The sequence below is a fragment of the Cucurbita moschata genome, unplaced genomic scaffold (genome assembly GCF_002738365.1).
Source record: "Cucurbita moschata cultivar Rifu unplaced genomic scaffold, Cmos_1.0 Cmo_Scf00009, whole genome shotgun sequence".
Classification (NCBI taxonomy): Eukaryota; Viridiplantae; Streptophyta; class Magnoliopsida; order Cucurbitales; family Cucurbitaceae; genus Cucurbita; species Cucurbita moschata.
The window spans coordinates 3602929-3614660 of NW_019268525.1; the positions used below are offsets into that span (position 1 = coordinate 3602929).

An 11732-nucleotide genomic window follows, 5' to 3' on the forward strand; every position below is an offset into this window, starting at 1 on the left:
TTTTTATAAAATTATAAAATTTTCATTCAACATTTCCATAAAATAAAATTCCCGTTGACATTAACATTTAATCAAATCATAATGTCAAAATTACAACTTTTAAAATCATATGGATTAAATTCAAATATTCATCTAAACATAGGGGACATTTGTAATTTAACCAACAGGCATTACCCCCATCATGCTTTAACATTGGGCGTTTCTGAAGAGAAAATCTTGCACATTTGCAATAGAGTCTCATCCAAAGTTGCTTATCCTTTCTTCTTTACACACAAGTCATTGAACAAGTCATATACCTGTCGAAGTGTAGCAGTCAATCGATCAAGAAATTAAAGTACAGATAATGGGGATGATCCTTCATTGGTGAAAGCACATGCAGCAGCCATTTGAGCATGAACCAAACCAACCAAAAATACTTCTAAAACTCATCATTTACCTCATTCCCAGGATTGAATTCCATTCCTGAAACCTCTGAACCAACAAAAGAATTAGGGACCAAAACATTGAAAGAAAAAGGGCGCAGCAATCAACATAGCTCAAGCAAAACTGAGGTTCGAACACTTGATTCTGGTGCTGTTAAGAAGGAATCTTGCTTCTGCTACCAGACATCATCTATCTTTGACTTAGTAATTCTATATTTTCATGGTTTTCTTCTCTTCTATCTTTGCTCTGTTACCCATGAGCCATTTGTTCTTCCACCTCCCCAACAATAAGCATCACTGAGCTGTGATGATGCACCATGTACCATCGACCGTTATGGTACTCATAGACGTTAGTCACATTGAATGGCCCTGTATCCATGTCGACGTAGGTTTTCATGCTAACCCAAGCCATGTCTGTTAGGACACGAGCCCGTACGTCGCGGACCTGAAAATTAATCCCTTGTTCCCAATTAAATGCAACCTGCCAACTTTGAATTACTGCGTTATACCTGTTAAAAGGAAAACCCCAACATGTTAAGTACTAGATTATATGAATTTATTTGAAAGCTTTAACTCTAACATATAATAGGAATTCATAGAGTTATTGCATAAAATAACATACATAAATAGCCTTTCACAATAAATTGTTTATATCATACCATCTAGATATAGCAACTTCACAGGTTCAATATTCAATCCCTTCAACATAGTTCACCCCTAAAATTAGTAAGTGTCTTTGTTGATCGCAAAGGTTACTTGCGAAATTATCAGGAAAGTTCCACCTTATCAGTTCCTTGTGCTGAAGCTGCGTTATGAAATTGATGTGGAGTTAACCCATGTCAACAGGTCTACCAATTGACATGCCGAAGTTTATGCAAGTCAATATATAATAATATATCATCTAGTCTAAGTTGAAGTTAGAAGATTAATACAAATTAATGGATATATTCTACATCCTTATTCCTCATAGCTTCACACTAACGTAACACATTTGCTTTTGTTCTAGAAGGCCAAGTAAATAAACGCAGAGCATTAATCATGTAATGTAGTTAACCATGCACATGGCAAAATCTTTCCCACAAGAAACATTTAGATACAGCCAGATTCAAAAAGAACAAAGCCCATAATGCAGCATCGGTCTACCACAAATAGTTGAGGCAACATACGAACATATTGGCCCATGTTTCAGCGTCTAAAGATGGATCTTCCAAAATAAATGAGAAAATTGTGCAAAAATAAGAAGAAAACCCTTTATCCGAAGTCTCATAAAATTGCTTTATCAAGTGACAACAATACAGACACGAGGTTAAGGTCTATTGCCGGCCTCAACATTGATAATAAATTATTGTCCTCAAATGCTCTATAGAACAAAACTACTAGAAACTTGGCCGTTCAATAACAATTTTAATTTTAGATTTCTGTTTTTGAAAATTGTGTTTGTTCCCTTGCAATTTCTTTACTATGGTTTTCACATTTCTTTAAAAAAAAAATGTTTGAATTCTTAGCCAAAATTATAAAAGCAAAAACAAGTTTTTAAAAACTATTTTTTGACTTTTCAAAATTTGGCTTATGACGGTAATCAGATAGCCATTAGCACCCACATGACAGTAATCATAAGCCTCATGTCATTTCTGATAATCCCTTGTATATCACCTTCTTCTTAATAAAAAAAATGCTTAAAATATGTAAAGATCTGACGAGTGAGACAACAAAAAGGGGTCATATATGCGAGCTCCCAAGTCTTGAAATAAACAGATGTCAGACGTGTTGGATAATTTAGTAAGCCATATCATGCAGCAGTCGGATTTCATGGCAAAAAATATAGCAATATTCATAGAGAGAGAGAGAATGAGGAAAGTACCCGGAAAAGAATTCTCCTGAGGCATGAATACATTTCACATAATCTGCATTTAACCAAAAATGACTCATGGCTTGAAGGGACCTCTCTCTGATGATGTTACAGAATTGGGCATTGATGTTCATAATTGTTCTTGTTGCAGCATAGTACGCCTTCCACCCGTTAATTGGAGTCACAGTATCCTGTTCCAGTGAGAAGTCCTAGAAGATTAAATGGAAAAAGTTCTTTTAGCCCCAGAGAAATAGATTTAAGCATCCAGAACAGTACACAAACGAAGAACAGAGGTAGCTCTTGTCAATCCAAGAACTGTGATCACAAGCCATAAACTGGAACGATTTCATTACTTGAAAGATAAAAATATAGCCAATTCGTTTCCGTCCAGAATCACTAGAAGACGCTGAAGTAATTGAATGAATGTAGACGAGACGATGGTAGCAAGAGTTCTTAACAAATTGCCAAGTACACACAATTCTGAAATCCCGTCGTGTTTCTACCTCGGTACTCATCTTCCAGAAGAAAAAAAAAATTACCGCAACTCCAGCAGTTCAGACGAAAACCATACAAAAGAACATTAAACCTAACCTATACCTTATGATAAAGCGCTTTCCAGGCATTATCATCATTCGCGGCCTTGCGCATCAACGAATTCGTCATGGACAAACGGCACAGGCTGGGATAATCCAAGTAACTAAGAGCGTGCGTAGTAATCTCCGGCACCAACTGTTCCATCATCGAGGCGCCTGTCTGCCGCTCCGTCACAACCATCGGCGTCTTCTCCAACACTTCCACTACACGACCGTTCAAATAAGGCATAGTCGTACGGGTCGAAGAAGTAACCTCAGCCCTGGGGTCCAAACCCCCAATAACCACACCACCGTTAAGCGAACAGGTACAATTACAATTCCTCGTACCCACGCCCTCCGATTGAAGCGCTTTCGTCCTCCTAATAAAAGGAACAGAAACCAATCGAACGGCGGCGAAAAGAGCGAGAAGAAAGCAAAGAAAAGTAACAATCGCAGCTATCGGAAAGGGTTGGGACCACAAGGCAACGGTGACAGCAGAGGCAATCTCCATTCGGACGACATGAAAGCCTCTGTATGAGTATGACTTTGAACCTCACAGAACATGAAACCCTAGAAAAATCTATGGCGTCCAGTTTTCAGCGGGAGGTCAGTAAACACGCCGTCGACAAGAGAAGAAGCCAAACCGCAGAATAAAAAAACAACTATGGAGTTCGGAACATGAAATGCGTTGGCCGGCGCTGGAGATGACGTCGTGGAAATGACCTCCGGTGACGGAATAGGAATTTCAGTTGAATCGGAGAGGTGGAGGAGGAGGAGGAGGTTTTGGTTAGTGACCAGACCCGTGAACGGTATCGTAACAGACGAGAAAAAAGGGAAAATTTTCCAAACGTGTGAAACTTCTCTATCAGTCAGTTAATCGTGGGGGTATTTTCGTAATTTCGACTCCTTGCTAGTAAAACAGTATGATTAATTTCATTAATTAATGACATAATTAAGATACTGTATGGTCTTAATTCTAGTTTTGTTTTATTTGTTATGAAAAAGTACGTTGATTTATTTGAATGCCATTAGAAAAATCAAAAGTGAGATATGTTTTGATTGGATGAACTTTTATAACAAAAAGGTAATTATTAAATAATCCTATCTTCAAATTTAAAATATCCTATTTTAGTCATCAACTTTACATAAAGAAAATTATTTTAATTTTATTCCATGATAAAATCTACTTTTTAGTATAATAAATATGGAGGATTAGAAATTTGATTAATGCAAGATTTTAATGACAAACCAGTAAGCATGTAGGAAAAATAGAACAATTAAAAATATAAAGATGCAAATAAAATAGAATTGAAAATGTTTACCTATGAGCTTAAAAAGATGATGATTTTTGTATGAGAGAACTCTCTTGCAAGCTTCAAGCTCTTTAGCGAGAGCATAATTTGACGGTCTTTCCTATATCTCAATTTAAGTGATGCAAAACGGCAAAAAGCGAGCAGCCATTGCAAGAACAGAGGCATGACAATGAGAGGTCATAACAAAGAACATACAGATTTTGCATCCTTCTCAAGCTTCACTTGTCGACTGAGAAATGGCAACGTAATCGAAGTCATGTTCTCGTTTTCGTTCTCGTTCTTCCTTCATGGTGGTGGTTGGTTCCCCCATGTATCACCATGGGATTCTCCAAATTACAGCTATTGAATAGAAGCAGCCATTCGTTTTAGCTAATGACACCAAGGGTAGCCAGTGCAAGTAAAAAGCAAGCAATTTGAAATCGAGGACTTGCCTAACATTCTTAAAATTTCAGGAGCCAGCCATGAAGCATTGGTAAGATAGCTAAACGATGCATTTGATGTGTCTCGTCCATAGATGACCTCTTCTGCGGCCCTGCCTCCAAGTAACACCTACAAAGGGATGAGCGCATTCTTGTTAAAAGTTCCAGAGGATTAAAGAAAGAAAGAAAGAAAGAAAAGATACAATCTAAAAGGGAAAGATGAGTTCAATATTAGCAAACCTGAAGACGGTGAAGTAATTGTGGTTGCCGCTCAAACATGTATGATTCATCATCAAGCCAACCAAATACAACTTGTGACAGTCTCTGCAGATAATATTTTTCTTAGATAAGAAATCAATTACATTTAGAGCCCAAGGCTGGTAAGCCAATACAAAAAAGATATGAGATAGATATCCACCCACAGGCCAAGGAGTTTATAGAAAAGTACCTCAATTGGCAATTGATCACAAAATAACGCCTAATAGAACCACTTTTTCCAACTGTGGTAGGAAAAAAAAAAATCTACAGACCTGCAACTGTGGTAATGTGTTTCAAGTTGTCAACCTACAACATAATGTACTGCATCTACAATCAAGTTGATTTATAATGGTGTCATTTGACCATGTAGATCAAACTTATTAAATGGCACGATTTTCAAATAATGTACTGCATATTGTCTTCAGGGTCAAGCCATACCTTCTACGAACCTTCTTTTCTTTGGTGAGCTCAACATTGCAGATGTGTATAAATCCAAATTAAAAAAGGAATTTATCAAAATACTCTATTTTTTTAGTTCAGCAAAAATGAATAAGCTTTGAACCATTAATTTTTAAGATGGTAATTAATATCGTATTTAAACTATAGTCGGATCCACGTTCTACTGTAATCATTCAAAACCAAAATACCTTCATTTAAAAAAAAATACCCACATTATCCAACTTTATTCTGTGATTCAAAATATCAAGACACGTGAAGAATCTTATTTATAAACTTTTCTTTTTACCTTCTGAATCTATAACCTCCACATGCTAGAAACATGCTTTGGTTGCATTTGGTTGCATTTGGTTGATAATTGAACAAAATAATAGGACCAACCTACAATATTTTTCTGCCCTATCAACCCTTTTGCTCAGTTTGGTTAATTCATCTCGATTAATGGATTACACTAGTTCCTCCCAAGGTCACTGCAGAGGATTTATATAGTAGATGTTGGACCACTGGAGCAAAATAAAAGCAATTATCTTATTTCAATCCTCATCAATCACAAAATGAGCCCCACCATACTTTTATAAAGCAAGCATAGCATTTGAAATTCTACTAGTCCATTTATCTCTCACTGCTTTCTATTCACTAATAGACAAAGACAATATGAATTGTGAAGGGGTTGGATGGTACCGGGTATTATGTTGAATTGTATGTGCAGCTTTGTGAATGGACAAGTCTGATCAGAGTATCATATATGGCCCTTGAGAGTTATCACCTCCTTCAAGTTCTTAGGATAGCACATTGTTGTACGGAGGTCATTCCACACATTGTCTGCAAGAATGGCATTCACTGCATCAGTTGGATGGAATTGATCCCACCAAATATGATTAGAAGCTTTTTTCCAAGCCATAAGCGGTGCATATGATCCAACCATTGTAGCGACCAAACCCACAACAAGCATCAGTAGTTACATTGAAACCTAGATGAAAACAAAATGACACAATGAGATGCGAATTTGATTCATGGCGGAGGAAATGAAAGGAAGTTAGATTGTCATTCACGGTAACATTCATGTTCTTCAGAATATCCAGTGAGCCTTGAAGCAAAACACAGAAGATAATATTTGAATCAGGCACTTCCATGCCGAGCTCCTCAACCACGTATCTCATGGAACCTTAAACTCCATAACCATGTCATATATCTCTTCAATACACTCTCCATTTTCACTACCGTATAGCCATAGGTAGTAAGGAGCACAGCCAATAGGTGCCAATCCCATTACAATAATTCTCTATCATTCATGTTATACAAGTTCTGGACCTAGAATATTTTAGGAAGTTTATGAACAATTGATACATCAAGACTGGTAACAGAAGATACGATGGAAAGAAATCTAACTTAAGCAGGGGAGGAGCAGCACCCAATGCAATATAGGGTCAATGGCTAATATCTAAAATGATTCAAGAGCACAAATTTTGAAAAATTATAATGTGAATAAAAACAGTATCTTGAAGGTTTGAGATGGAATCATGGCTAATGGCTATATATACTTGTCTTTTATTCCAGCTTAGATTAACGAACTGATACAATAAGAAATATGTAATCAAATTACACCTTTATTTCCTGTCTGATTGTGGTTGCCAGAAATTGGTTAAGACTCTATCGAGGGCACACATTTTGCACACTAGATATGTTAAACAGATGGTAGTGAATGTAATCGTTGATTCCAATAGATATGTAAAAGACTGAGTGGGAAATGTGATAGGCAGCAGCTTTCTGCTGAAAAGTGTTCATAAATTGCTGAATTTTCTGTGTGAAGGAAATGTGTTGGCCCTGTGACAAATCACATTTCAAAAAGGCAAGAGAGTATGAGAAATATAAACCATAACACCAACTTATAATTCCATCTCCTTGGCGGATAATGTTAAAAGTCATATAACTGCGATGATATCTACCATCTAAATCAACGTAAGATTATAAATGAACATTAAAATGCTGAAAGAAATGGAAATAATTGAACAATTCAATCCAGTTATCGAAGCCTAGGTCATTTGATTTGAAACTGGTCCATTTGCTTAAAACTTTTCTCGATGATTTTAATCAATTGATACAACTTGTTGAAATAGAAGAAAAGGAAGTACCAATTCCGATCCACTAGTGAAGATAACTCTAGCACTAGCTGATGCATAATTCACTCCTTAAATCATATCTTCCACCGTTCCGGCATGCCGAAGATATTTAAAACGAAAGAGAAATAAAAGATCAAATCGGAAATTCAGAAATCACGAGACGGAGTGAACAAAAAACAGAGATCAAACCTAAAATAAATGACTAAACATCAAATCATAAACAAACAAACAAAAAAAATATCAAGAATCTATACCAACATAACCAGTAAAATCGACGGGTATTCTTCCATTACAAAACCTTCCAGTCGAAATCTCGACAATAGGGAAGGTGATGGGCGCGATCGATGGTACCAAGTAAATTGTTGGTGCCGCAGTCGACAGTAGAGTCGCCGATGACGAAAAGGGCGGGGACTAGAGAATTCGACGGAGGGGGAAATCGGAAAAGATGAATTTGGAGGGACTGTGAAGCCATTAGAGCTCGGCGCCAAAAAATTGTAATCTTTAGGGTTTAGCAGAGCTGTTGATTGAAGAACAATGATCGAAATGAGGATGAAGATTAGGGCAATTAGAGAGAGATTGTGTTTGAATTAGGCGGGAAGAAGATAACGGTTTTCAACGAAGTATAAAATAAAATAGGAAAAATTACACCTAAAAAAATCATATTTAGGGTTTTTTTTTAATCTTAATTTTCATTTAATACCAAATTTTGTTCTAATATATCGGCATAATTAGAAGCTCCTCAAATAAATTAAAATACAATAGAAAATAGAGTTAACGTGCGTATAAATTTTGTTCTACTCGATTCAAGTGCATGTACACAAGCGTAGCTCCCAAAGCAAACGGAGAGGCTCGAAGGGCCCAAACTACTTAAAGAGGTAAAGCACGCTCCTCAAGGTTTAGAGGTTGAGCCAAGAAGCGTGTTGACTACCAAGAACGAAAAGATTCACGTTGGAAAGCAAACTTCCACAAAAGACACGCAACATATCCTAAATTCAACTCAAGAACATCATTGAGTATGCATAAAAGGGTATTAGGAATAGCACTACTGATACTACGCCGTCTTTGTGCAGGACACAATCAAACCTACGTTAAGATTTGAGATGTTGGCTCGCCACCCCGAGTCTTGTCGATTAGATTCACACATCAACATAAGATAATAGAAAATAAGAAAAATAAAAACTCTACAATTTGATCCAATCTAAAAAAAAATAATAAATAAACAAAAAAAAAGAAGCAAAACCCTAAACTCACCTCGGATTTAGAAACTCTATTGGAGGTAAAACCTTAAACTTTCAAATTTGAAGCATATTCTTATCTTCAAGAAAGAGTATGGTTGGTAAGGAAATATGCAAATAACATCAATTATTTCGTCCATCTCTAAAATCGAAGAATATCTTCGGATAATATAATAAATGTCTTATTTATTGAATTAGGTTGGTATTAATATTTCTAATTTAAATTAATTAATTAATTTTTTACTTATATATAAAGTCGGGAAATTCCACTAACTATGTTAATTAATTTTATTAAACACAAACCCACAAACTAAACCAATTTGAAACCCAAATTTATGGGAACCAATTACTAATATAATCCTTAATAGGGTTTATCTTAATGGTTAAGGATGATTAATTTGAATTCCAATCGTGTTTCCAACTCTTTTCCCAATAGAACCAAACATTTAAAGCCCAAAATCCAAGAACACAATACATGCCTCACTGTTGAAATTTAGAACCCAAAATATTAAATTTAATTCTTTTTTCAAAAAATAAATTATTTATAATAATTTTTTACTAAATTATAAAACATATCCCTAAATTCCCCATTATTTAAAATAATAATAATAATTTTGTAAAAAATTAATATTACCAGTGAGGATACAAAATTATTTAAATATTGTTATTTTGTCTTAATCTAAACATTTTAATAAAAAAAATGTTGGAAGTTTGAAAATAATATAAAATTTTTACCAAAGTTTTTATTTGAAAATAAAAATAATATTATATATATATATATACTTCTGTTGTCCATTTTCCACGGTGTATGGTCTCTTTACCTTTCACCCACCATTTTATCAATATTTCTTTTTTTGCATCCAAACACACCGCTTTTCTCTCTCCTCTGAAGCAAAAACCAGATCCGTTCCCCTCTCCGCCGTAAGCACCGCCATGAGGAAACATCACGACCACCACCCGCCATCAGGTCGCACGAACTTGGCGTCCTGTATAGTCGCCACGATCTTCTTAATCTTTGTCATCATCGTCGTCCTCATCGTCTTTTTCACCGTCTTTAAGCCTCAGGATCCAAAGATCGCCGTCTCCGCCGTCCAGTTGCCGTCCTTCTCCGTTGCCAACGGCACCGTAAATTTCACTTTCTCTCAGTACGTCTCTGTCAGAAACCCTAACAAAGCCTCCTTCTCTCACTATGACAGCTCACTCCAGCTCCTCTACTCTGGTTCCCAAATTGGATTCATGTTCATTCCTGCCGGGAAAATCGACTCCGGCCAGACGCAGTACATGGCAGCGACCTTCTCCGTCCAGTCATTCCCCTTGGCCGCTCCGGTCACTGCCATCGGAGCGGGACCGACTTACTCGGAGGGAATGAACGGGTACAGAATCGGACCGACACTGGAGATTGAATCGAAGATGGATATGGCCGGTAGGGTTAGGGTATTGCACTTCTTCACTCACCATGTGGAGGCCACATTGAGTTGCAGAGTCGCCATTGCTGTAAGTGATGGATCTGTGTTAGGTTTCCACTGCTAATTCTTCTTCTTCTTGTTTAGTTCCGGAAAATTTGGTCAGTTAAGTGTTTAAATTCTCATACTCAAAGTGAAAAGAAAAAAAAGAAAAAAAAAAAACTCCAAAAAGATTTTGAGCTCTCTCCCATGAGTCATCTGTGGAATTGAATTGTAGAGTGATCTGATCTTAGATTTTGCTTTGGCTTAAGCTCTGTTTCTGCACTGAAATTCATCAGAAATCTCTTTTATTTTTGTGGATTTGTGAGTTTTTTTCAGGTTAATTTTGATTCCTAAGGATAAATCTATGGCCATAAAGGAATGTTGATGTGAACAAAGGATGATTGCAATTGAAACAAAGAACAAAGTGGGATTGTACTCATTTTCTTTGGACTCTTTTTTTTATTATATTTTTTTCAGTTAAACAGATTGGTAACCAAGCAAAGTTTATCATTAATTCAAAGTTGCTTCTGGCTAAGGATTTGAATACTAACCTTTGGTCGTTGGATTTATTTGGGTCTTCGTCTTAGTCCTTCTTGAATCAAATTTTTTACTGTTTTGAATTATTTCATTTTCTTCGGACCCAGACATTTTGTACTGACCTAAAAATACGAAACAAAAATATTAATTTAAATAAGTACTTGATGCCATGTAGAGTTTCAAGAATTAGGGAATTGGTGAATTATTATTTTCTAAATAATGATAAGTAATAATTAAATAAATATATTTCTAATGTGAATCTTTGAAAATAAAATAGAATAAAATCAAACATGAAATTCTTTTTCAACGAGTAGAGGCTTTTCTTTAGTTGAATCAATGTGGGTCGTATTATTAGGTATTAATAAGAGCTTATCTATTTGATTATGCTTAGTAAAATAAACGATAATTTAAGGCTAAGATTCTAATCTTTAAAAAGTTTAAATTTTGTTTATATCTCATAGATTCCAATCAAATTCACCATTGGAGAAATTATTGGTGTTTTTTACCCAACCAAAGGGTAACCAAAGTGAATTATTTGAAAGCAAGAATGAAGACGGGTATGGTATGAAAGGTAGAAAATAATGGAAAAAGTTACTGAAATTCAGATTCGTTTGAACTTATATTCACTCTGGAGAAGGTGAGTGAGAGAAAATTGAATGAGTGGGGACTGTTTTGGTCAGAGTAAATAAAAGTTTCAAATTTGGCTGCAACTGTGGGTGGAAATCGAGACGGCGATAGAGAGAAAAGCTCTCCGACCAAAGGGGTGGCGGAGACGGCGGTGGGCGGCGGCGATGAGAGAGGAGAAGGGAAAAGATGGGTGTAGATGGGGCCCAGAGTATAATAATGGACAGTGGAGGGGCTGGAAATATAATGGGCGTTGGGATTCGGGAATTCTGCTTTTTTTTTTGACATTTTGATTGAGGAAGTGGGCCACTTTTCCCTAATTTTCATCCACACAATTTACCTTATCTTCTTTAAATTGAAAAGGCAACGTAAGAAATTAAGGGTGATTTTCCGTTTATGGGAAGTTTTGTCAAGTAATTTTGTTAAATTTAAGCAAAGAAAATGTCATCAGCACTTAATATCTGGCTTAACCATAAAATGCT

General features: G+C 36.0%; 2 protein-coding genes and 1 pseudogene across 3 annotated transcripts; 1 reads left to right on the forward strand and 2 right to left on the reverse strand.

Moving 5' to 3' along the window:
• Positions 1–38: 38 nt before the first annotated feature.
• Positions 39–3830, reverse strand: LOC111447294 (F-box protein SKIP8-like). Of its 2 annotated transcripts, XR_002711240.1 has the most exons (4): positions 2869–3830; positions 2284–2480; positions 437–931; positions 39–296 (listed from the first exon to the last, which is right to left on the reverse strand). XR_002711240.1 is itself a non-coding variant. In XM_023086372.1 (3 exons), the coding sequence occupies exons 1-3, from the start codon at positions 3352–3354 to the stop codon at positions 673–675; spliced, it is 942 nt and encodes a 313-aa protein (XP_022942140.1). In that variant the 5' UTR covers positions 3355–3830; the 3' UTR covers positions 39–672. The 2 variants fall into 2 exon arrangements, 1 of the variants encoding a protein (XP_022942140.1); XM_023086372.1 differs by having other exon boundaries at positions 39–931.
• Positions 3831–4587: 757 nt separating this feature from the next.
• Positions 4588–7990, reverse strand: LOC111447220 (annotated as a pseudogene).
• A 1454-nt stretch (positions 7991–9444) lies between these two features.
• Positions 9445–10528, forward strand: LOC111446913. Its single transcript, XM_023085838.1, has one exon. The coding sequence runs from the start codon at positions 9578–9580 to the stop codon at positions 10172–10174; it is 597 nt and encodes a 198-aa protein (XP_022941606.1). The 5' UTR covers positions 9445–9577; the 3' UTR covers positions 10175–10528.
• The last annotated feature ends 1204 nt before the right edge of the window (positions 10529–11732 follow it).

Bases quoted from the DNA above. Each gene is read 5' to 3' on its own strand.
- LOC111447294 (XM_023086372.1), bottom strand. From the start codon at position 3,354: ATGGAGATTGCCTCTGCTGTCACCGTTGCCTTGTGGTCCCAACCCTTT. The intron at 2,481-2,868 runs GTATAGGTTAGG...TTAATCTTCTAG, and splicing joins GGAAAGCGCTTTATCATAAG to GACTTCTCACTGGAACAGGA. The intron at 932-2,283 runs GTACTTTCCTCA...TCCTTTTAACAG, and splicing joins TCAGGAGAATTCTTTTCCGG to GTATAACGCAGTAATTCAAA.
- LOC111446913 (XM_023085838.1), top strand. From the start codon at position 9,578: ATGAGGAAACATCACGACCACCACCCGCCATCAGGTCGCACGAACTTG.